Source organism: Epinephelus lanceolatus, chromosome 2, assembly GCF_041903045.1.
Source record: "Epinephelus lanceolatus isolate andai-2023 chromosome 2, ASM4190304v1, whole genome shotgun sequence".
NCBI classification, from domain to species: Eukaryota; Metazoa; Chordata; class Actinopteri; order Perciformes; family Serranidae; genus Epinephelus; species Epinephelus lanceolatus.
This window is the reverse complement of record NC_135735.1, coordinates 28,951,562-28,978,802: the sequence shown is the minus strand read 5'-3', so window position 1 is coordinate 28,978,802 and position 27,241 is coordinate 28,951,562. Positions and strand designations below refer to the sequence as shown.

Genomic DNA, 27,241 nt, shown 5'->3' with positions numbered 1-27,241 from the left:
ACAGGTCACTGTCTATACTTCCGCGGACAACTGATAATGATCATTTAATGGGCTGATAAGAGTCGTCTGAACTGCTTAGTAAGTGTAGCAGGCCCCCTCTAGCCCATATCTGTGAGGCTAATGACCACTGATAATGTCCATTCAATCGAGCCATAACATGTGCGGCGGGTGTAGAATGTAAATATGAATGATTTCTTTGTATTCTAATGTGGTCATGTAGTTCAAAACCGAAGATTAGTATTTCAGAGTTTTTCAACTTCAAAATCGCTGTTAAGGCTCATTTATACTACCTTTACGTGAGAAAATAAATACCTTTATTTCGGGGATTGTGACCATAACTGCCCACATATTTCCACATGTCCTTTACGTTGGATAGATACATCCAAAAGATGGCACTAGAGGGCAGAGTCAAACATTCTGACAATAACATACATGGCAATGATGGAAGAGGTCGTACTGATGTATCTTTTCAGGGAGGCAGCGTTTTAGACAGCGGTGGTCTGTGTGGCTGTTAAATACATTGTAACATGTGGACGGAGAATTCTTTTCACTATATTACCGATTCCTTCTGTTTGCCGATTTACTGATTTGCCATTTTTAAAAACGTCTTTGTCGTGTGTTGATGGAACCATGCTACACTACCCCCAGAATCTCCAGTGGTACTACTCTGTTCAGTCTGTATCTGTAAGCTTTTAGAAAACGTGCACAAATATGGATGAAATGAACGCAGAGTCCAGACAAAAGGCTCTTTCTGTGTCAGTACATGTATCTAACTTATAGATAAGTATAAATGAGCCATTACATGTAGCAAAACCTGATTACCTCTACCAATACTTGGAACAACCTAAAATCCAATTTAGCACTTGAAAATCTGAAGGGTCTTGGAAATAACAAGCCAACAGAAAATGCCCTGTGTTATTTAGTTCTGGTTTCTTGCAGTGGTGCATTTCACCAGCAAACCTGTTATAACTGGCTTGGAAAGCTACAACAAAAGGAGGGTCAAGACACTGGATTAAATACAGAATGACATGTAACAACACCATTTTTAACAGCAGGTTGTGAGGAAACTGCCTCATACAGGTCCATTTAAATGGTTAGGTACTTAACTTGATGTATTCCCTTACTGAATATAATGCATCATGTTGTCCAATGGTATGACAGAAGAACGCATGCATAGGGTTATACTTGACTACACACCTACATACCTGCTTGAGACTGTACAGCATACTGTCGGCATTCTTTAGTTTCAAAATCACTTAAAGATGTGCTATATTATAAACTGTGCAAAATAATAAAGGTGGATACTCTGCCTTAGGTCAAACTCACATCTCTGCCTAATTGTAAGAGGAGAACACCTAACGGACCCAGAAAAAATAGTATCTAAGGAAGCCAAGCAAAAGTAGGCAGCTGCAGCTAAAGGCAGCCTGAGATCATGTAAGATGCCTGACAAGAACTAAAGCAGCACAGGAGCGGTCTGCCTGGCAGCTAGTTACTGTACGAAGAACCAGACAGTGGAGGAGAAATGTCTTTCGAGCTGCTTAGCAATGCCAAAAATCTATTAAGAATGACAGTACATGTTTGAAGCTCATTCATTAATGGTTTATGAAGTCTGCACCTTGAATTTCATTAATAATTTCCACAGTCATTCAATTCTCTGTCACTATTGTAGTTTCTCTGGTTGGAAAATAAAGCAGAGAATAAATGTTTAATTAGTAGAGTGAGATAACTCTTCTGGTGTAAAAGACATGGAATACATCAGCTTAAAATGCCATTTTGGTCATGATATCTTCTTCACAGAAATCAAAGATGTTGCATAATGTTATTTATTTTGCCTGATTAAGGCTCTGTGGGCTCCTGATTGCAGCAAATATCAGCGTGTGCGGTGCGCTCAAGACCATTAACAGCTTCCTACTCATGGCCTCTAAAAATAGTGGTGACCAGAGTCTTTCTGCCTCCGTGTCTCACTATCACACACACACACACACACAATCTGTATCCTCCTGCTTCACCCAGCCGTTATATTTGTGCAACCTGCCATTGCTGAAAGCAAAGGCAGGTCGCATGGATCCATCCAACAGTCTTCGCCTGACCTAACTTACTGCACTGAAATGTAAATGTAGCTGCTCGACCCGTCACTCAGTACAAGCTGTATATATGGCCGTCATAACCACACTTGGCATCCACAAATTGAGCAGCTGTGTCCCACTTTGATGATATAAACAAAGTCTAACTGGGTTTTGAGTACGTAAAAGTGACAAAAATAAGTAGTAGTATATAAATAGTAGATGTCAATGTGGGAAGTATAGTCACTTGAATTAGTGTGGTGTTCATGGACACTTTGGCTTTACAGCACAGCGCACATAGGAAATGGAAGCAGTACTCACAGTCAGGGTTAAAAGACAGCTGTGTTATGATCCTGGGAAAAAAAAATATATGAAAAAAGGCTAGTTTGGTTTAATTAGGCGCAGCTGTTGTAGTTTGATTGATGTTTATTGAAACTCGTCTAAATTGAACTCAGCTCACTTCAGCTTTATTTATACGGGTCTTTAAACACAACACTGGTGACAAAAGAAGTGTAAAAGTAATATAAAAGATGTCATAAGCCCATGCAAAATGTCACATCTGCACAAAGTGATAAAGGACATCAGTGTCTTGTGAACTAACTGCAAAGACTGTGAACTAAACTACAATACAATGTTGCTGTGTGATATGTAATGGGAGCATTAGCAGCTTGAAGAGCAGCAGGGTGACACATTTAGAGTGTGCTTCGCTTGTGCTTGTAGTTCCAGGGTCACAACGGGTAACCATGCTGTTTCTCTCAGACGTCAGCCTCTAATGAGCCTTAGAAGTTCACAGGGGCAAAGTACACCACCTTAACACCAGCTTGACACATGATTAGACACATACTAGACACAGTCTCATAAAGAGTCATGAAGAAGTGGTTGGCTTCAGCAAGATAGATACCCCCCCTCCCCGAAGGCCAATTAAAAGTGCTTTACAGAGCAATAAAATATAAAACCTAATTTTACAGTAAAATTTACAATGAAAGAGTAAAAAGATATAAAAGGTAAAATTAATTACTAAATGACTGATACATTTAAAGAATTATCATTAAAAATAGCAAAAGTGCTGACAAGAGGTGCAAAGATAAAAAATATTATTTAGAATAATTTAAAATTATGAGTTTAAAAATAAAAGAAAGAGGAATGTGGCAGAAGTGGACAGCAAGCCAGCCAGATGAAAAAGAAGTAGAAATATATGGAAAAAATGCCCTTGAAATTTTAAAAGATAAAGAGAAGGTAGCGTTAGCCTATCCAGAAAAGCACAACAGCAATGATGATACTGAGAGCAGAGTGTAATTGATTAGCAGCATATTATCATTTCATAACTCAGTAGTCACAATGCCAGTTTCAAGACGCGGGCAGAGAGTGGCGACAGCCTAGACAAAGGTACTGTCCAGTGGGGAGAAGCAAAGGAGCAAACGTGTCTTTCCATTTTGCCTTGTATGGAGAATTTTTGCAATGAATAGAGCAACTAAAAGCGCAAGGAACTCAGTGTGCAAGGTTTCAGTGAATAGGCCTTGGGTCATGATCCTCCACCATGTGCGGTCAGTATCATGAGAGAAAGGCCGGACAGATTGGCTGGAGCAGGCACGTTTCAGTGTGCTTCTCTGCAGTTCGAGTGGACACGCCAATTGAGTTCGTTATAGAGCGAGGCCTGAGTGGAACAGATCACAGGGATGTGCACTGACATCTGCACTCAGCTTGAAAGCCAAAGCCTATATTATAACAATTAATAAAACAGACACTGTGTCTCACACTGAGGATGGCAAAGAATTCAAAATTCAAAAGTGTTAATATTTAACAAGTGTGCCACAAGCATCAAGACAGTGTTCATGTACGTTGACCTAATTTATGCCTGATTAGAAATGAACGGTGTCGCTATCAGCTCTATATTGGTCTTCATTTATTAACCATGACATAGTGAATCTGGGGTCTGCATCTGCAGAGAAGAAGAAAGGAAGATGACGAAATTTGTTGTGTCAGTGTGTAAGATAGAAACTTGAGGGAAATATTGATATTGACATAAGTATTGATATTTTTGTGTAGACTCTCAACTTGTGGTTGTTTAGTGTAGCGATGCTGACGCTTCTGTCTTTTATTATTGATTGTTCGTCGATGTTACCTAGTTGGAATGAAATGCGATGTGACAGGTGGCGATGGGGACCGCAGATTCACAGTATCTGGAGTGCTCCATTCTCACACTGTTTAGTTTTTTTTCAGTTTGGCACCACTGAGCTCATGCATACGCACAGACACTAACACTCTCACAAATGCTTGTTCTCAGACATTTGCACACATGCCCCACACATATACGCTCATTAATGGGCTAATCATCTTTGGACACCAGTACAGACGCTGTGTGTCCGATGCAGTAGAGCAAATTGTTGTAATCACTCTACAGATTCATCGACTTAATTGATAGGATTATCATGATCATTAAATCATGATTGCCACTGGGACTGACCATATGGTTTGTTTCATCGCCAGATTTGGCTCGTTCAGCTCTGTAATAGAAACAGATTGATGGAAGAACATTTTCTTATGATGAGGACACAAGCAGTATCACATGAGAGGGAGAGCCGTGGTACTGAGTATCAGCATGGCTGTGATTTGGTTGGAGGAAGGAGGGCTCTGTTTTTCTGGATAAATGTTCAATTTATTGCACAACCAGTGAAATAAGAGTCTGCTGACAGCTGCTCTGGTGGCATGTGTGATTCTGATGAGTTAACAGTTTGATCCAACAGAACTGTTGCGGCATTGGCTGATAGGGCTGTCACGAAATACTGGTATTGAGAATCACATGATATTTAGAAAAGAAATATTGTTACTATATAAATACTAGGCTGGGCTCCATATGTATTTCTTTTATTTTGATTATGTTAAGAGCTTTGGGCCTTCCTCAAGATCAACAAGCATAAATAATACCCATATGACTGTACTGTGTAAATAATCCAGCGCCTCTTAAATTATTTCCCTCTCTTTGTGAGATTTTGTGGCAGTTATGGTTACAGACTCTCCTCCACCTCTCTACACTCGTATTCTGAGTGTAATTTGTTTACCAAAAAAGAGACAAAACACATGATTGACACACTGTAACCAACTGCACTCCCTGAATAAATATTATCATGTTTTTGGAAAAATGAAAGAGATTCCAGAGTGAAGCAGACAGAGGGGTCTACAGTCTGTGTTTGAAGGATATATCCAGGATGTCAAACTGACTCAGCAGCAACAACAGGTTAAAAAGACAAAGATAGTTAGAAGCTAAAGCCGAACTATAGGCTACAGATCACAGTGTAAAAGTGAACCACCACATCACTGCTGATCGCCACAGAAGACAATGAATATAAAGGGAAACTTCCCTGATATTGAACCAGCTGTGTGGCATCGCAGTGTGTGCAGATGAACAGTGTTTGGCTTCACTCCTAGTGCCGCTGCCAGCACCTGGACATCCGCTGCTGAACAGACAGAGAAGTCAAACAACGTTCATCTGCGCACAATGTGATGACACAGAGCTTGTTGAATATGAGCAAAGTTTCCCTGCTTCCCTTCACTGGTTCCTGTACAGCAGGGTCGGTCTTTTTTTCACTGTTATAATCATTAAAAAGCAAAAGCAGCATGTGTATACATTCAGTAGGCTATATCTTCAGTAGCTAGCTAACGTTAGATAACCCTACACTTTTCAGGGTTTGATTTAGGTTTTGGAACAGGGAAGAAATGTATATCTTTTTCCAACCTCTCCAGGTAACGAGTATCATTAATACACAACGTGCCCCAGGCACAACATTTAGCTCCAAATCCACAAAACCAGCCTGAAAATGAAGGAAATCTGAAACAATTGCATTAGAGTCAGTGTTGTCGGACCCTGGTCTGAGCCAACACAATGCCACGTTATAATCGGCCACTCTGTGTCCAGGGGCGGGACCTAGCGAAGGGTCAATTAGCAAGGTTAAAGATGACTTCTATAGATCGGTATTGTGTTGATATTGCGATCGTGAACTCTTTTGCCAGCTTTAGTCTCGTAGCAAAAATCTGACATAGTGCCTGCCCTGTCATATGAACGTACCTAGAGGTTTGCAGAGAAAGTATCTAGGCCCTTCTCCTTACCTTTGTCCTCCTCTGATGACCATTCATAATTGAACGCACTGTTATTTGGGAAAACATGTTCATGTTGCTTTCGAAAACCTGGGAAGTGGAGTGATACATACAGTACAGGCCAAAAGTTTGGACACACCTTCTCATTCAATGCGTTTTCTTTATTTTCATGACTATTTACATTGTAGATTCTCACTGAAGGCATCAAAACTATGAATGAACACATGTGGAGTTATGTACTTAACAAAAAAGGTGAAATAACTGAAAACATGTTTTATATTCTAGTTTCTTCAAAATAGCCACCCTTTGCTCTGATTACTGCTTTGCACACTCTTGGCATTCTCTCCATGAGCTTCAAGAGGTAGTCACCTGAAATGGTTTCCACTTCACAGGTGTGCCTTATCAGGGTTAATTAGTGGAATTTCTTGCTTTATCAATGGGGTTGGGACCATCAGTTGTGTTGTGCAGAAGCCAGGTTAATACACAGCCGACAGCCCTATTGGACAACTGTTAAAATTCATATTATGGCAAGAACCAATCAGCTAACTAAAGAAAAACGAGTGGCCATCATTACTTTAAGAAATGAAGGTCAGTCAGTCCGGAAAATTGCAAAAACTTTAAATGTGTCCCCAAGTGGAGTCGCAAAAACCATCAAGTGCTACAACGAAACTGGCACACATGAGGACCGACCCAGGAAAGGAAGACCAAGAGTCACCTCTGCTTCTGAGGATAAGTTCATCCCAGTCACCAGCCTCAGAAATCGCAAGTTAACAGCAGCTCAGATCAGAGACCAGATGAATGCCACACAGAGTTCTAGCAGCAGACCCATCTCTAGAACAACTGTTAAGAGGAGACTGCGCCAATCAGGCCTTCATGGTCAAATAGCTGCTAGGAAACCACTGCTAAGGAGAGGCAACAAGCAGAAGAGATTTGTTTGGGCCAAGAAACACAAGGAATGGACATTAGACCAGTGGAAATCTGTGCTTTGGTCTGATGAGTCCAAATTTGAGATCTTTGGTTCCAACCGCCGTGTCTTTGTGAGACGCAGAAAAGGTGAACGGATGGATTCCACATGCCTGGTTCCCACTGTGAAGCATGGAGGAGGAGGTGTGATGGTGTGGGGGTGTTTTGCTGGTGACACTGTTGGGGATTTATTCAAAATTGAAGGCACACTGAACTAGCATGGCTACCACAGCATCCTGCAGCGACATGCCATCCCATCCGGTTTGCGTTTAGTTGGACGATCATTTATTTTTCAACAGGACAATGACCCCAAACACACCTCCAGGCTGTGTAAGGGCTATTTGACCAAGAAGGAGAGTGATGGAGTGCTGCGGCAGATGACCTGGCCTCCACAGTCACCGGACCTGAACCCAATCGAGATGGTTTGGGGTGAGCTGGACCGCAGAGTGAAGGCAAAGGGGCCAACAAGTGCTAAACACCTCTGGGAACTCCTTCAAGACTGTTGGAAAACCATTTCAGGTGACTACCTCTTGAAGCTCATGGAGAGAATGCCAAGAGTGTGCAAAGCAGTAATCAGAGCAAAGGGTGGCTATTTTGAAGAAACTAGAATATAAAACATGTTTTCAGTTATTTCACCTTTTTTTGTTAAGTACATAACTCCACATGTGTTCATTCATAGTTTTGATGCCTTCAGTGAGAATCTACAATGTAAATAGTCATGAAAATAAAGAAAACGCATTGAATGAGAAGGTGTGTCCAAACTTTTGGCCTGTACTGTATATAGTTAAATGTTTTAGCGATGTCATACTCTAAACCAGCACTCATGGAACGCCTCTTGACCAATTAAATTACTAGGTTGGAACTAACTGTGGTATAAATGTGGCTTGTTTTTGATTTCTTTGGTTTCATTCATCATTTTGATTGATGGTTGTGGCTTTTATTGTGCTAGGACATAAACAAGTTCAGTATGTACAAATTGTAAAACTAGGAAAACAGCTTGATTATCGGAGACTGGCAGCGTGACACATCGACCTGCGGTATTAAATGCCATTTGTTGCCTCAGACGGATTTCGGAGCACAGCCCTAATCTCTCTCTTCCCACCTGTATCTCGATTGTGCACAAAGACCATGGGCTATGAAGTGTGCAAAGCCCACAGGATCCTTCAGGGATGTTTTTCTGGAGGGATTGTCAGTTAATCCATCATGCAAATTAAAATGCTTTACAGCACAGCCTTGTTGAATACTTGATCCTGATTGTAACGAAAGACCCACGTCAAGATACAAGGCGGTTTAGGTCTCGGGAGGGAAAGTCTTGAGATATTTCTCTTTCTCTGCCTTCTTTTGCTTCCTCGCTTTCCCGTTCTCACACCCATACACACATGCACACACACACAGTTAAAAACAATTGCCATATCACAGAAAAGGACATTCATGCTTAGCAATACTGACAAATGGTAGAGAATGTTAGAAAGGACTGATTCCTGTTAAAAGAAAGAAAGAAAAAAGTGTGTGTGTGTGTGTGTGTGTGAGCGAAAGGAGTTTGTGTGTAAGAGAGCGGACTTGCATATAATCTTTTTTTAATTCTGACCTATTTTCATAATGTAATTACAATTTAATTAAACTTCTACAGACTCTGCTAAGCCCAAAGACTTATATGTCATTATGCATATTAGTGCACAATATCTCACATACTATACAAAGGGCATTATTTGCTCTTTTTAAACAAATACTTATGTTAAACTAATTAATCTCTGACGTAGACTAGTCTCCAATTATACGCTTGTTTTCAGAATAGCCTTTTTTTGTTTTCTGCAGAGTGTAGTCCAATGAACAAAGATCGATTACCTAATAGTGTCTCGGGGTGTGAGACAATTGCCTTAAACCTGCTGCAAAAATTAAATGCCATAAGCCATTGATCTCTCCTACTAGCAGATATTCAATAGACCTGCCTCTCTTAATAAGGACACCAACTGCATTTCTGTCCCCCTCCCTCTCTACAAGCTACAAGTCTATCAACCACAGTTAGCACAACGGCTATACTGTACAGCTCAGAGGAAAATTGCAAAGCATACCAAAGGGACTATTTTAGAAAGTCAAAAGCTTGCTGGAAATCATCTATAAACACGTTCCCCCTTGTTTTTTATGGTGCAAGATTTTTATAAGACATTAAACCTCATTTTAATCTACCTTCATCTCCCAATACATCTGAGAAATTAGATGCCATTATCTTGTTATCTCAATCACAGTTAATGGGGCAGCTCTGAGCAGCAACGTGACACCATAGCTTCCCAGCTCTCGGGTTTTATGTTCACACACTAATTAAAATCACCGAGCTCCGCTTTAAGACTGATTACACCGAAAGTTAATGGCAGATGACACCTGATTTGAAATACCAACGCAATCTAGCCGACAAACCAGCAAATCAGCGAGAGATTCGACTGTAGGAGGAGTTGTCTCCACCAGACACGTTTGTGTGCTTTCCTGGTTCTCGCTTCTTTGGTGGAGTTATTTTAAGCGCAAGTGATAAGTGAGCTTCTGCCTCTCTGCAGCTCAACAGAAGTCTCCATGTCGGGGGAAATGTGGGAGGCTTTTATTTGAGCAATGTGACAGAAGAGAGTAGAGAGAGATGTTTCAACTCTGTAACCAAACGTCAGATGTCAGATGGCCGTGCTGTTATTCTTCCCCTTTGTCTTGTGTGTAGTAATGAAAAGCAGCCATACTACAAACAATGTCATTAATATCATTAAAGAGTGACTGTAAAGCTGTTTTTATCAATATAAAGTAACAAGAATTAGTAATATATCATTTAATATCAGTGGAGTAAACTTGTTTTGTGTGTGTTGTCTTTCAGGATAACGTGGACCTCGGGGATCTGATGTTTTCACTCTGTTACTTGCCGACTGCAGGCAGATTGACCATCACCATGATAAAGGCTCGCAATCTCAAGGCCATGGATATCACTGGTGCATCTGGTAATTAAAACCTGATAGCGTCTACACCTGCAGAGTCTCCCTGGTATCCTGAATGAAAATGACTGTCTTCCCCTTCTGTGTCTCTCACTTTCGTAGATCCATATGTGAAGGTTTCATTAATGTGTGATGGTCGCAGGCTGAAGAAGAGGAAGACGTCGACGAAGAGGAACACTTTGAATCCGGTCTATAATGAGGCTATCGTCTTTGATGTCCCTCCAGAAAATATAGAGCAGATCAGCCTTTTGATTGCAGTGATGGACTATGACCGGTTAGGAACAAGACTATATAAGTCAAACAGTATTTTGCATTTCTGAGGAATCTGTAAACTGTGACTCTTTGTTTCTGTCACATTAATAGTTTGACAGTTTCAGTTTTCACACTCAAGATGTAATGCATCAGTATTTTTGGAATGCACTGGTAGGTCGTGATCACATTTTTTCTCCCTTTCTCTCTCCCTCCCGCACCTACAGTGTAGGCCATAATGAGGTCATCGGTGTGTGTCGGGTTGGCAATGATGGAGACAGCCTCGGTCGAGACCACTGGAGTGAAATGCTCACATGTCCCCGAAAACCTGTCGCCCGCTGGCATCCTCTCGTTGAGGTGAGGTGACTTTTCTGTGATGGTTGTGACATGTGTTCCCATGCATGCACAAGGACTGACCACATTTTGGAAATGAACACATTTCTGTTCTCAAAAAGGATAACTTTCCACTAACACTATCAAAAAGTCGCTTTCACATTAAGGCCGTCAGGCAGGAATATGCTGTTAGCGACCAAATATTAAGTCTTACACTGAACAAATGAAATGAAATTTGGCAGATGGTTATTTTCTGCTGTTAACACACCCTCAGACCTGCGTCCAATTCAACAAGCTCCTCCAGTCAAGAAATAGTGAATGTCAGATTTAATAATGTTAATATTTTCTGGGCTTTTGGAGGCAGATTTTGTTAAAAAGCAATTTATGTGCAAAATGTAGATCTCCACAAACAGTGTTATATAAGATAAAGTATTACTTAGCAGTAGTAAGGAGATTCAGTGGATGAAGCAAAACAGATTGTATACACAATATATAATAGTATGTCGCCAACAAATATAAAACATCGTATGGCAGCAAAGGAAAAAGATGATTACTAAAGGCTAATTAAATGGATTACTGACATTTACGAAAAACACTTTATGTTAAAAAAAAAAATGTATGAGCAACACAAAAGATTTTACAGCAAGGCTGGTGAGGCCTCCTGGATGGAAAGCTGCGGCAAGTGTAAATGAATAAGTGAATAAGCTTATCACTGCTCAGTCATTAAGGCACAGTGGGCTCATTAGTATGCACTGATACAGTAGTGTGTTGTTACAATGAGGCTGTGAAAAGATATCTGGTCAGCCACAATAGAAATATGACTGCAAGCTACTTAACATCCAAAGAAAGTATAAAAAAAGATAGACAGGAAAATCCGTCTCTTGATAGGAGCCATTTTCTTTATCACCACAGTGTATCTTAACAAAAATACCAGGATGTCCTACAGCAGAGGATGTTGCATTTTGCAGTGTAATAGCCAGCATGCTTTTCAGGCTATTCTGCCCCACAATCCTCTGTGCAGCAGAATATACGTCACATCAACTGAGCCGCAAACAGATGACAGCTTGACATCGTATTGACAACTCATTTTGACAGCTGTGAGAAGCCGTAGTGACGGATGACAGCGCATTCAAGTGACTATTGACCAGCAGAATATAGATAGTAATAATAGAATAGGAATAGGAATTATTAAATGGACAAAACAATCAAATAGATAACGAACAACAAAAGGACACAGCTATGAAAATAACCAGGACAGAGAAACACATGTTATATAGAATCTTCAATGTATGTAGGTAATACTTCAAAGTTAAAACTACATACATGGCAACAGGCTACAGCAGAGCTCTCTGGGTTGACCTTCTTCAGTGGTGAGCTCGTAAAACAGCGTTTTGTTTAATTTTCAAGGTAACGTTAAGATCCACTGCATCCTGTACTCATTTTTTTTTTTACTTGCCTCAACTGCAATGGAAAAGCAAGAGGGTCAAAGTTCAGCATGCAATGTTATGATGAAGTAGTATGTCCTACTTGGATGCATACTGTATGCAACAGTATGTACTTTGTAAGCGCAGATGCAGTACCTACAAAAAGTAAAAAGAAAAGGTATGTGATTTGGAATGCGGCCATTACACATCTGATTCAACAGTCTTCACTGAAAAGAATGCTTACCTTCATAAGTCCACAGATGATGATACCGTGTTGTATCATGTCAGTATGATATGATCAATCTGATTCTGATGGCAGAAAAAAGATAATCACATAATCATAATCTCACATCTTGCCAAAGTTACCACAATGGTGATCAGTACCTACTTTAAAACTGTGCTTTTCCTAGACCAGGGGTAGGCAACCTGCAACTCTTTAGCTCCTCTCTTTGTGTGGCTTTGACAGAAAATTATATGGATATGAATAACCATTATCTTTTAGCAACTCAGTTTTCATTAATGGCTGTAGGCCTAAAGTGATTCTTACATTCTTCAACTGTAAAAATGCGTATCCTATGCACTGTTTTTTAAAAACTGTTTGAACAGTTCTTCAACTAAATGTGCATCATACGTCTGTCCTATCACCTCTTCCTCTCAAAACATCACTAGCAATAGCTACAGTAGTCTTGAGTCTCCCTAGGTAGGCTAGCTGTGGATTCCAAATCCAAAAAGGGAAAAATATCTTAGGAAAATAGAGAATTCAATAGTGCGTGGGCAAATTTGTTTGCTTTTATCGGCAACACAAGAAAGTTAAAGTACCAAATAATCAAAAATAGCCCACTGCACAACAGCATTCTTGTGCTAGAACATATTAATGAATGCTTATTTAGACCTATTAGTAATGCTAAAAGGCTAAATTCGACTGAAGGGGGGGCTGGAGCCTATCCCAGCTGACATTGGGCGAGAGGCAGGGTACACCTTGGACAGGTCGCCAGACTGTCGCAGGGCTGACACATAGAGACAGACAACCATTCACACTCACATTCACACCTACGGGCAATTTAGAGTCACCAATTAATCTGCATGTCTTTGGACTGTGGGAGGAAGCTGGAGTACCCGGAGAAAACCCACACTGACACGGGGAGAACATGCAAAATCTGCACAGAAGGGCTCGCCACCCTGGGTTCGAACCCCCCACCCTGGGTTTTTTCGGCCAAAAATGTCTCTTTTGATAGTAAAGGTTGTCAACCCCTCTTCGAGACCAAAAAGCCAGGTTTAAACCCATAGATATTTTTGTAATGTACTCGTCTGACAGGTTGCTACACAGGACAGATCCCTTGTCTTTGAGAGTGTCAGTTCACTCAGTCTTGTACTTTTTTCTGTTTCTAGATAGAGCAGTGGGAAACTACCGAGGGGAACAAAGTAGACAAGCTCTGATATGATTCAGCCCCAGGCATGTGGGGTTACATGTGATTCCATACAAAAGCTGCTGAGCTCTCTGTGAGCAGTATGTGGTAAATAAATCAAATAAAATTACCCAAATATCTACTCTTTATAAGATTTACTGGGACAATAAAAGAGTGGATGAGGCAGAGAGCTAAGAGAGACTACAGAACCAGTACTCTGACAGCAGAGAGGAGGAAGTCTTGCTGAGAAGTTGAAGGATGGCATCTCTGACCTGTGCAGTCAGCCTGGAAAAATTGCTTTATTGTGTGTATTTTTGTGCACATCAAAGGTCCGTTGCTTGCAAAATACAAAGTGAGAGCCAGAGAAAACTGGAGATTGAGCCTACGATTCTTTCGGGTGCTATTACAGTTTGTTGTACTTAGCCTCAATTAACCCTTATTATTTACTTCCTCCAACTTCCTTTTTAGTCAAAGTTGTTTTGTCTTTACAAACCCCTCATCCTCATCCTCACGCCCCTCACGACTCTGTGAAGCTCTGCAGTTCAAAGACGCCCATAGATTTCAAATGCATGTCTATTTAAATTTTTTTTTGCCAAGTAAGCCACTTTGTCTGTAAATCTTTTATCTTTTTGCTTGCAGTTGGCAAATGAAACAGTCACAGAAGTGCAGTCTACTCCAATAAAACTGAGCGAACGCATAAATACTCTGACTTGACAAAAACTAAAAATAAAACGGGAGACATTCACTGTTTGTTTTACTGCCCAATTCATAACTCTGTAGGTGGTTAGTACATTTGTTTGGAGGTTCCAAGGTGAAAAGCTGGGATTTTGAAAATTTGGCTCTGGCTTTATTTGATATGACTGTACATCTGTTTCTACGACTGCGTGACGGAGGGTTTTCTAACTATAGTTGCATTGTTTCTGCTTGACTCGTCCTTGCAGTACCAGGGGACCACAGGTAGTAGCCAGGGAGGATCCTGTAATTCTCTGAAGACACCTCCTTCTCCGTAGCCTTGAGCAACACTTAAGCAACACACATATAAGAGCACCAATCAACCGGAAGCCTTGGCTCTACCTTTGGACAGTTGTGCTGCTGAGTGATGCGCATATATGGTTCTAAAAGAAGAATGCAGACATCGAATAACTACTGTGGAAATGAGAGACACAAACTGTCTTGAGCTCTGCTCAGTTGGATCAGTTGCATGTTGAATGACCGCAAAGATGGATGTTTTCTTTTCTATAATGTTCCATAAGAAAAACAACAGGCGTATATGCAGACATTTTAAGTCTGTGCTATCCCTGGGTTTATACAGTAGTTACTGTTTTCTACATAGTCTTGTTACTTGTTTTAATGAGGTGAGTCTGTATTTGCACAATTTACTTACAACCAGTTGAACTGCCATACTGTTTTTTTAATTTGGTGGTGAATTGGTGCATGAGGTCATGGTTTGGTGGGATATCTTCTCCTTGTTTGTTTGTTTCTGTTTCTATTTTTGGGAATAAGATGTGTCGTTCTGTCAGTTGATGTGCAGTGACAGTTGATTTCTAGACAAAGTATCTGTAAGAAAAATATGTTAAATGTTATCAATAAATATTATTCCATTAAAAAAAACAACCATTGTTGATCTCTGCCAGTTCCATTTCTGTGTGCATTACAATATTTTTTTCTTAATTTTAGGAAATATAAGAAGAAAAAAACACTGTCTGACTTCAGTTCCACATGGTGGACAACTGCAAAATCTGTGAAACAATAAAATATGAAAATTAAAATTTAAACAGAGCTTGAGTTATATTGTTAAAGCTGTGATGTATTTTGTAGCATGTCAGTTCTATTTCTGTTCAAGATAAGTGTAAGAATTGCAAACCATAAAAAGACAGTCGGGTGAATTTCTGAAAGAGGCAAGAAAGGGGTTTGTGTGAGCAGATTATGAATGCCTGTAGGCACAGCTTGGAAATGAACCTTTGCCAAATTAGCAACTACTCTAAAGCAGTTTGGGGGAAAAAAAACTTGGAAATACCTTATCACTGCACACATTTGCAATGGCTCCCTTTGCAGTGAGCAATCAATTTAATTTTAGACTATGCACTGGATTGGAGGCATTCAAATGTGTTGCTCCGAATTTGGCAAGTTGTCAGTGAGCAATAGACTGTAGGATTCACAGTGAACTTTGAGGTATTGATGGATGGGTACAGTGTGTGCCTTTATTTTGCACCTAGACAGGCAGTGATTATAAGTTTGATGAGGTCCTTACACATCCAGGGGTGTGTTAAATTAGGAGCAGATACTCCTGATACTCCTTTTCTCATAGACTGTAGAGATGTAACATGCCCCATGTGTTGGTGACAGAACAGCTCTGGTAGTGATTTTATTGCTGGGATAAAATGCCTTTCACTGATTATCACATGCATAGACTATATCCTTCAGGCTGCATACATTATAGGGTATACTGTTTTCATGATGAACTCAAAGCTGCAGTAAGCACAAACTCAGAGTAACTGTATTTTCATAACCACCAGGAGGAAGGGAGCTTACTGTGAAACGCTGTCAGCCATATCCCATTTACAGTGCGCAATATTCCAGCCATAAAAACAAATACGTTATAGGGTTTCAAATTGTGATTGACATTTTTTGTGTTATGTGTTGAATCTATGTTAAACCAATTCTGGACAGAATCAGAACAAGATTTCCCCTGAGGTTATCACATGTGTGTTGCTGTAAGAGCTAGTAAAAAGAAATAAATGAAAATATTTATGATGTACAGAGAGGAATCAAGTAAGGGCATGTCATCAAGCGGCAACTGCCAGGGCTGTAAAATGAAGCCCATGCAGAAGTGCCAAAAACTGCACTTTCTCAAACTGCCACTTGAGGCTGGCTCCAAGAGCAAGTCAATCCACGTAGAGTCCCATTTTAAGATGCTGCTAACGTGCCCAACTTAAATGTAACATTTTGGTCACCTAAAAAAAGTCTTGTTCAGCATTTGGTTGTACTCAAAGACTCTCTGAGGAGTACTCTTGACTGTATATAAAGATGGATGAAATGACAGCTCCCCAAAAGTGAAGCCGAAACATCTTGATTGCCCCCTGGTGGCTGGCTGCAGTACAGGTCATAAAGCCCGCCCTCTCCATGTTAGTGGATGGGACACAGGGCAAATTAAAAACTCAAGGGACACATCAAATGCATTTTCCCCAAAGATGGTTTCTGTCATTTAAGGTAGTTTTTATCACACTGCTGTGTGTTCAAGCATTCATTTTTCTGATGAATTTGGTTTTAATTAGTTATCTAATGTTGTAAAACAGGGAATTTACAACATGATTGACGACTGTGTGAGCCAATCGGTGGGGTCACATTCAGTGGCACTGCTCATGATGGGTCGCACAGGTGTTTGGGCAGCAAACTTGATAATGCAGAGATCACTACTGCCCAGTTTCTGGCTTCGAATGATGTCACCAGAGCAAGATGGCAGCGGCCATATCTGGGATATTTTAGCTTCACTTCTGTACAGTGGGGGGAAGTGGAGAGTGGAGACATGTCTTCCATCTTTATATACAGTCTATAGTAAGTACATTTTGTTTAAATGTTCAGGTTTTTTTGCCAGCGAAAACTAGCATTAGCACTATCACAGTAAACTATAGCTGTAAATACACCGTGCTAACCAAAGTAGCAGCTTGGGTTAGCTCGACCTTCTCATCCAAATATGATTACTTCTGGCTCCACAAATCAGCCAAAACACCAAACCCAGTGCTGTAAAATGAGAGTAAGCAAACCAATGGGTGAAATCACCATGGCTATGCCTATTTGTTTATTCTGCCTATTGATGTCACAAAGGGAGTTTTCATTAAAAATAGATTTAAAGGTAAACTCTTATTAAGAGGAGTGGGTTCTTCAAGGTTGGGGGGCCTTCACTTGACAAGGTCAAACCTCCTTTGAAATATATGTAGTACTTAGGGAAATTAGAGCAGCAACTTACTGACTGGCTGTCATTTCTACCCCAGCTTGTAAGAGGGTAGAAATACACGACGACGACGATGATGATGATGATGATGATGATACATAATCCATGAAGGCATGGATGGACCTTTTCCAGGTTAGTCGCAGAGGACAAATCCCATGAGAGGACTGGAAGAAACTGTCTTGCTATCTTATAACACGCAGGACTGAAGCTGATAAACAACTGAATCTGATATTGCCTCGTGCTTCATGGATATTACATTCAGGTGCCATAGCCAGTTTCATCACATGCTTCACCAATTTAATCTACTGTATCTGTGCAGAAACAAAATGTACCATATCAAGTACCTTTCATCAAAACAGAGTCACTTGAAAGAGACTGTAATCAGTTAAATGGTTTGCTATAGTTTGCCTGTTCAGCTAAGAGTGAAGTTCATGAAGTTCTGCTGTACATTGTTGTATCAAATACTAATATCGTCAAGGCACAGGACCACCCTGTTCTATCTTACAAAGGCTCTGCCCTCTCCTGGACTCTAAAGATAATATTTTCCTCCAATCACAAGCACAAGTTCACCCACTGAAATCTGCATAGGCGTAGCCGCCCAATCAGGTCATGCCTACCTGAATTCGTACAGACCCCACAGTATATAAGACAGGACACACTGCTGTCTGTTATCCTTTTCTCTTCAGCCAACAGTTCGCCCACGGATCTGCTCTCTCTACAGATGGAGTCGCGGCTTCAGGAGCTGCATTAGTGCCCGTCGTGTCCCTCTTCACCAGCACCAACCTTCAGGACTACTACTTCGAGTGCCTTGGCACAGACCAAACAGAGACTGGCGTTCAGTAGCCACCAGCCTGTGAGGCCTGCTGGAAGCTGCCCAAGCGTGGACACCAGCATTGGTGGTATCACTTCAAATAATTATATGTGATGCTTTCCTGCAATATAAGTAAGCGAGAATACAAGAACAATGAAGTCAAGACTCCCGCTCCAACCGCCAACCCTCTGTTGAGAAAATAGCTTATTTGGAGATGATGACAACAACATCTCATCTGGGTCAGGTACATCAGTGTCCTATGGGAATCCATCGCCGACATCTCTGCACTAGGGCTTCCCACTAGTGACCACTGCAGCAATCCATGCATGTTCAACATGCATTGTGGCAGTATCAGCAGCCCTGTTCAGCAGGTATTGAGGGCATATGTTCGGTAGGGTTGTGATCTATGCCTCATTTGGTTGTATCTCTTGGACGTGTCAGACTCCTTTCCAGGGTCTGTGCTCACTGGAATGACCTGACTCCCTCCTTGGGCATGATACACCCACGTGTCTCCATACTTGAGACACTTGACTCAGGGAATGTGGTGTACAGGATTCTCTATTGCTTGTCTTTCGACCCCTGCAGGGCAAATACATAGCTCCACCATGTTCAGTTGCTTACCTCCTGGGTTGCTGGGACCCTCTACTTCTCCGCTGTGGCAGCTTAGGATGTAAAGAAGTTGGTGGGTTGCGGTGTCTAACTTTTAGCTGGTCTGGATCCGTGTGGCTGGGTCTATGTTATGTCATGGCAGTGCGTTTATTCACCAGGCTCCACCAACTCTACCCATATACTCCAGTAGCGGGTGGAGCATGTGTGAGATAGAACAAAGGTTATTGTAACCCTAGTTCTTTTAGCAGAGGCGGAGCCCTTTATCAAGGGGCCTTGTCGCTCCTACACTGTTCACTGAATTGGTTGTAGGATAGCAGACAGCAGTGTGTCCTGCTTTATACACTGTGGGCTCTACATGTATTCAGGTAGGCACGTCCTCACTGCAAATAGCAGTGGGTACATGCGTGTTTGTGGTCGTGATTTAAGGAGAGGACTATTAATAGAGTCCAGTAGAGGGCTAATATTATTTCTTCATCAGGTTAGGTAAGTATTTATGTCATAATAATTTCTGTGCCTGATGTATTTACATTTCATTTTTTGCTTAGCATTTGATGTCTTTTTTTCTATCACTTTAAGTTCCTGGAAAATTATACAACTGTTTACGCTAGACACTTCCAAAAACCTGAGCAGTATTGCAGTATACTGCTTAATTTGACATCATAGTTGGACACATGCTAAACATGGTTGACAGCCCTCAAAAAACTGTTTCTTTTTCTGAGATTTCAGCTGTATCCTAGATGTATGTCACGTAACAGAAGCAAGACACACTGAATGCCATTTTCTAGTGAGCTTAAATACCTCACCACTGTGCTATTCCATCTGCCACTCTCATACTGTAGATATGTTATCTCAAAAGTGTTTCCAGGAAAACTGCTATCTATGGATGGTTTGAAGCTGTGGGGCTCCATATGAAGAATGCAGCTCTCTTTAGTATGAGTGTCAAGGGTCTCCCATGGTGCTTTCGTGACAGCTATCCTTCAGCTGCTGCCTTCTGGTTAATAACCGTGACCTTGTCCACTCACTCTGTCCCTGATTATACCTCACCCTGTGTGTGTGTATCATGATGGAATCTCATCTGAAAGAGAGAAAAAGATAGGGTGGGTGTGGGCTGTCACTGCAGAGACAGAGGTGTGTGGGTTGCTTGTTAAGGTCTTGTTAGTGGGCGCTGTGTATGACACATTTCTAGTAGGCTGTACTAATTCCAACCAGCCAGGTGGATGGTAACAAGGAAGGGTAGAGGTGCTCTTTTCACAAATCATTTTACCTGGTAATTATCTGTCTGCCATTTACTCAACAGCACGGAGGCAAAGAGTATGACAGTTAGAAATCAGTATGACTTCAGTGTGTGCAAAACCTCTTAGTAATTGTCAATTATGAATGAAATTAGTGTGGTTGTTGCCACTCTGCCACTTTTTAAAACCCACTTTTTTTCACAGATGAGCCTCTCACACTGTACTAGAATGATGTTGACTCATAACTTTTGGTCTATGAAGCCATCTAAAAGGACTTTACTGGCTGAGCCACTGATCTCTGCATGTTTGTGCACTAAATATCCACAAGTATGTAATCAGCAAATTAGGATGAGCCCAATCAACCCTGTGAGCAGCAGCAATCCCACTCCTTATACGCTAATTTTGGAGACACCAGTGGACTGGAAGAATAACTTGAATCTTAATACGAGAGTTATGCATAGCTATTTATAAGGTATAAGGTAGCTTTATCATTTTTTTCATCTGACTCTGGGTGGGGCAGCATACAGGCGTATTTGTGATGCTCTGCATCAAACATCTTATTGTGTGTCAAACACTAGACAACAGGTTAGGCATCAATGATATTTTGACTACACAGGAATAGTACCTAACTTCCTCCTAAAGCTTGTCCCATCCATTAAGCAATATAAGCAGTTGCTTAGGGCCCCCTGGTCTCTGGAGGGCCCCTCGAAAGAAGATTTTTAAATAAACATGAGGCAATATGGAAAAAATAACTTTCTAAACAAAAACTAACATTTCATGCCTTTTTTTTAACCAACAAATGGTGACAAGGCAGTAAGCACTGAGACAGGCGAAACTGACAATTTAGGCTAAGTAAGTATTCTGTGTCTCCTACAAAACAAGCACTCTCTGTACTCTGTGGGGGACAAAAAATCACATTTAAACAAAATGAATGAACAAGATAATGAAAGTCAGCAAGACTGGGATAAGTATCATCACAAGCTATTCTTTGACAGTTTGTCAGCACTGCGGCCCATTATTTAAGCAAACAAAATACATGGTAGAGTATGTATTTTTTGGATGTTTACCGCACCCTGGAACATCCTTTCACTGTCTACCAAAACCCAGTTGCAGCAGATATTATTGTATGCTTCACAGCCATTTTCATTGTGTCAGCCATTGCCAGTTAGCGGAAAAGCCAACAAGCTAACAAACAACATAATCATATAAAAGATGCTAACCACACTTAGAATTCTAATACATCTGCTGTTTTGGTGCACAACAGACTTCTCATCTGAGTCTGGGTCTGACTGAGGCTCAGACATGTTTGAATGAATCTCTACATTGTTTCCTCTGATGCTAATGCTGACCATCTTAAAGCGCATTGCTCTTTCACTGGTCAACCTAGCAGGAGCAACGCTGGAGCCGCCTGTGGGAAAACCATGTTGGCAAAATATTAGTATTGGTATAAGTATATTGAAATTAGGGCAGTCAAAATAATGTGTTTATTTCGATTAATTATTCACAGAAAAAAACCCACATAAAACATTAGCGCTGATTGATTACGTTCCGAGCTGCCCTTTGACATCATTGAAGACTTTTGGAGGCAGACAAGACGACGCTGCTTGGCCCCATGAGTGGAACATTTATATTTAAAATACCCAGATGGAACTGTTGGGAGCACCATAATTTTTGCCGTTAGGAATTTTTGTACGATCAGAGTACTGCAAGCTTGAAATATCACCTCATGCAAAGCATTTAGCGGCAAACCGAGAGGTCTGAGCTAGCACAGCCTCTTATGCTAGCGCTAGCAGCCTGCTTCGTCAAGCCACACTCGACCAGGCGTTCAGACACAACCTGAGTTTGTCTACCTGTGACTGACTAACTCCTGTGCAAAATGGATTGCAATGGACTGCAGACTAGTTTCGATGGTAGAGGACAGGAGGACAACTGTGCCTGAAATCCAGCAGCTGTTCTACAACACATATGCCAACATTTATTTGAACTGAATTTTTAAAAATACTTTCACAGCAAAAGTTGACATGTGCAATTAATTAATCACAGAGCATGTAATTAATTAGATTATCTTTTTAAAAAGCACTTGACAGCCCTAATTAAAATGTGTCTGGGGAAAAAAAAGGTGAAAACACCAGACATTGAGGTGCAGATTTTTGTCCAAGCTACGTCACACTCTGTAAGCTGCTCTAGGGAGCAAGGCTCTTATGGCATACGCTGTGAATATTTCTGAGCTGCAGCTGCCTTATGTCTCTGGTAAAGCTGCAGAAGTGCAGATTGGACCCACACTGTTAATGCAACTTCTATAGAAACCACTGCAGAAGTAGTTTCTGTTGACTACAACAATTAGAAGAACACATAAATAACACAGTCTCATGTAGGAAAAAAAGATATTACAGAATTTAATTGTCTTTCTGATTAAATTATGCAGAGTTCTAAAAGGAAAGCTAATGTTTCAGCTCTCAACCTTTCAAATTGATAAGAGAGATATCAAAATGACATTTGAAGAGCAAAGGTTCGGGGTCAACTTTCAATAATGGGATTAGCTATTAACCGCAAATTACATCTGTTGTAGAGGCACACTGTATCGCAATTTGGGCTGCATGCTATGGTGGCCTTTTCTACTTACTCTTTTACATTTCGATGAGAGTTTGGGTGTCTAGTTATCCACAAATAGCATTTAGCATTTCAGTGCTGTGTTGTGGTATGCTGGTCTAATTATGCTGGTGTCTAATTAGTTTTGTGAAACGGAGACTGCGGACACACACAGTGTTTAAACTGGTTGATTTGGATACATGATAACAACACTGTAAGAATCCCTATCTCACATATTGTTTCTTTAAACAGCTGGCTTAAGATTTAAGATATCTATAATCACAGAAATATCTTATCTTGGGTGTGAATGTCATGCAAAGACAGGTCTCCTGATGTATGCTCCCCAGCTATGTAGTCCAGTGTCTTACATTAACATACAATAAACTATATAATAGGCTTCTTAAAAAACACAGTTATACTTCACTCTCAACATTACACAAGTGTTATTTCCCTTCAATAGAACATTTCATTGCACTTTATAGGTTCCATGACTCTGTTTATTGTCTGGTTTGCTTTCCCTCTGCACACAGAGTCTTGAAGGCCATTTGTTGACTGTTCATGAAATAATACTGGCTACTCAAACATCGGCTAGCCTGTGTTAAGAAAATATACAGTGATGTGAACTTAGCATTAAAATTCCATATCCCCAACCTGCCCTTTTTTCTGTAGCCAGGTCATCAACACATGGAAACTACAATTGAAAAGATATCACTCTTCTATCACAGTTTCTGACCCCAATCCTGTTACTTAATCACATCTACACTGCTGCTAAGCAATTAACTTGGAAGGACAAAGATGAAACGAAGAGAAAACGGGTAAAGAACAAAAAGATAGAACGGGGAGATTGAGGAGACTGACACAGAATATATCATCCTCGCCCTTTTCCACGTTCTAGTGTCTTGCAGTGATGCTGGTATGATGGGATATAAACAAGGCACTGGTGTAAGCTCTCATGCTGTGCATTTCCCTCCTCCCCCTCCCCCCTTTGGTGCAATAATTGCTCCCATCAGCTGGGACAGGATCTGCTCAGGGCAGTTCTTAAACTGACCATGGCTGGGTAGCTCATCTTCAGCGCGATCGATTCTTCTCTCTGTGGAAACTACATTAGCCTTAACATACTGGGGAGACCAAGGTCAGAGTCTCCCAGATGGTGAGTGTCCACAGTACACATACAGGACTATGCTGTCATTCTCTGCCATTACCCAGCTTACAACTGGCTCAGTAATGAGAATTGATATGATCTTATTTTGAATTACATTTACATTTCCATATAAATCATAATGCTTGTGTCAAAACTTGAAGAAATGACTTTCTTTACAGTTTCGCTTATAGTCTTTACAGGGAGAAATCTGCCTGAAATCAAGTCACAGTTCTGCTGAGAACTCAATCAAACATTCAGAACTCATCCTTCACTATTTGCATTTCCAAAAACTGGAATAATCATCACATTACCTCAGGTATAGATCTATCTCCCGCTCCATTTCTCTTTCTGGCATTCACTGGCACACACGTAACACATTAATGCAGATTCAATTTTTGTTGTTGTTGTTTGCTCGATTGGCATGACATAAAAACATCTGAGTTGCAAAAGCACACAAACAAACTAACAGCCTAAAAGGAAAGGGAACTTTACCAAAAATAAAATCTGCAAAAATACTCCACATAGTGAGTAGGAAATTCTGATCAAGGAAAAAATATACAGCATGAATGAATTAAAACAGTGCAGTGTTTTCTTTGCTGTGTGATTAGTATGCTTGTATAAAAGCATTTGTATTTTTATTAAATATCTGTACACCTTATGCACATTGTGTAGCTAAAGATGTACAATGTATAGAGGGCATTTCACCATGTCCAAGGTCCTAGGCCACGTAGTGTACAAAATATTTTAGTTATGACTTGTGTCCACTGAACTGCATCCAACTTTCTTGTGAAAACCCAGCATACTCAAAAGTCCATAAGGCAGAGGGATGTTGAATGCAGGTGTATTGGAGGATAGATTAAAACAGTCAGGTGATTCTTATCCAGGGTAACAGCTTGGAGGCTGGTGCCTATCTTAGCTGACATTGGGCGAGAGGCAGGGTACACCCTGGACAGATCGCCAGACTATCACAGGGCTGACACATAGAGACAGACAACCATTCACTCTTGCATTCACACCTACGGACAATTTAGAGTCACCAGTTAACCTGCATGTCTTTGGACTGTGGGAGGAAGCCAGAGTACTTGGAGAAAACCCATGCTGACACGGGGAGAGCATGCAAACTCCGCACAGAAGGGCTCCCCCACCATGGGTTCGAACCAAGAACCCTCTTGCTGTAAGGCGACAGTGCTAACCACTGTTCCACCGTGCTACCTAATAAACAAAAACATCCCCATTTTCTAGGATTCATCCTATATTGACAAAAATATTGAAAGAATAATAGCAAATAAATAAATAACCCCAGCATAGTCCATCTATACAGGGTATTTAAATGATACATAAGCTATTAAAAGAACTTAAATGATATAATATAAATAGCATGTAGTACCAACATAAACCATTTGCCAGGTACAAATGTGCTTAAATGGCCCTTGCAGATGTAGAATGCTGTTTTCACTTCTCTTGTCCTGTATTATGGCAGGATTAGATTGACTTAAAAGCTTGCCAACTGATACTTTTATCCTAATAGAAAGCAACATTTTTTGGCAAGGTGATGAAGGGTTTGCAGCTATTTATTTTGAGGTTCATTCAGAACAGGTTCATAATGAATATCTGTCTCATAATTCCAATGGCAGGACACAAATATTTTTTCCTGTCCATGTGATTTCAAATAGACTCCTGGATATAGACCAGGAGGGTGACCCTTTACAAACCACAAGGCAGGACGCTGACCTCCTGGCATCTAACATGTGCTGTGGGAATTTAAAAAACCAAGTAGCACAGCAGTGTGAATAATAAAAAAGACAACAGTTAAGTGTACAACATGAACTTTCACATGGTACTTAGCCTAGACACAGAAACAAACATCTATTGCCTTATACACAGAGTATGTAAAAAAATATATGGTGCATTCTTTACTGTACATTGTCAATAAAGATCTGATATAAAGAAAAATGTATTCAATATCCTGAGAGAGGAGAAACTGAACAGCTTTCTATGGAAGTTGTAATCTTTTCTCCATTACCCTAATGGGGCCAACAGATGTCAAACTATCTTACATTTAGATGCATGCTGAAAAACTGCAGTACATTTTTCAAACCATATTTTCAGTAGAAATTTAGTCCCTATGCCTATGTGTTACAGAAGCATAGGTATGCTTTTTTATTAAGTAACCTTACTGTACTGTATGAAAACGATAACTGTGGGAAGATATGATATTTTTTTTGACTAGCGATGCTCCCTGTTGGCCATGCTGTATACACCAAAGCACAGTTTAGGAACTAAAACACAATATGAAACTTCAGACAGTAAGTCAAGTGATGTCAGCAGAAATAAACACAGGGTAAGGTGAAGAGGGTTCAAACCAGTCAAACCAGTCAAGTGACGTACTCAGACTAAATAAGAAGAAAATATATCAACTAAGTGGCAGTTGTGCGGTTACACTCCAAAGAGAATGAATGAAGAAATGTTAAGAAATATACTTAACTCATATGTGTAACAAATAATACGCCAAATGTCCTCCATTATGATTTATATTAACGTTAGAATAATTCTCCTTATTTTATTTTGTATGTTTTAGGTTTCACAATAAGATATGCAGAAAAAAAGATTATAGATTAGCACTTTTTAGCATTATAGAGGTTAGTAAGGTATTACAACAAAGGAGCCTTAAATCATAAATGTAACATCTTGTCATTTCTTATCAGATAACAAGCAAGCATAAGCATTATTTTTTATGTTGCACAACTCATTGTGGTTATTTTCCCAGCTCAGGTCCAACATGTACACATGCTAAATTAGCTTTGAGAGTGGAGGTTATTCCAGAGCTTTTTGGAGCAGCTACCACAAAGGCACAATCTCCCTTACCCACCAGCCTCGATCGTGGGACAGTTAAAAGACACTGATCTGAGGATCTAAGAGGTCAGGAGTTGGACTAGGGGCAGAGAAGTTCAGCAATAAACTCTATATCATACTATACTATATGCACTAATAATAATGACAAATTACAATGTTTGACTTCCAAATATTAATGTCCTCTTGAAGCGACACTTACCTTTCTGGAAATTTTGCGCTTTTCTTTGTTTAGGTTAAAATGCTATTAATAAGTTAATGGCACAGTAAATTGAATTCCACCAGAAATACAAACTCATAATTATACCATTCTCCAACCAAAAGAAAACTCCAACCAATCATTGCAGATTGGTCGAGCGTCCTGTCTGTCTTCCCCATGTGGAGGCCCAAAACTCTGGGGTTGCGTTTGAGTGTGCAGGACAGGTAATGTTATGTTTAGTTTGCTAGTAGTAGTTTACTCCTCTTCTCTTCTACTCTTCTCTTGGCATGTTACGCTCGCTCACTCTCCTCTTCCGTGTATCTAACATTACCTTGCCAACTCGGCACCTACATCTATCATAG

At 40.5% G+C, this 27,241-nt stretch overlaps 1 protein-coding gene across 2 annotated transcripts in view; it reads left to right on the top strand.

Annotated features, from left to right (window-relative positions):
- Nucleotides 1–15,271, top strand: part of syt9a (synaptotagmin IXa) — a 35,748-nt gene extending 20,477 nt beyond the window's left edge. Inside the window, exons 4-7 of one of the 2 annotated variants that reach the window (XM_033621801.2) lie at nt 9,970–10,090; nt 10,187–10,358; nt 10,561–10,690; nt 14,438–15,271. In XM_033621801.2, the coding sequence (XP_033477692.2) occupies nt 9,970–10,090; nt 10,187–10,358; nt 10,561–10,690; nt 14,438–14,506 (492 nt within the window). In that variant the 3' untranslated portion in view covers nt 14,507–15,271. Of the gene's footprint in view, nt 1–9,969; nt 10,091–10,186; nt 10,359–10,560; nt 10,700–14,437 lie in introns of those variants that run through there. The other variant, XM_078176189.1, reaches the window with a different exon arrangement.
- The last annotated feature ends 11,970 nt before the right edge of the window (nt 15,272–27,241 follow it).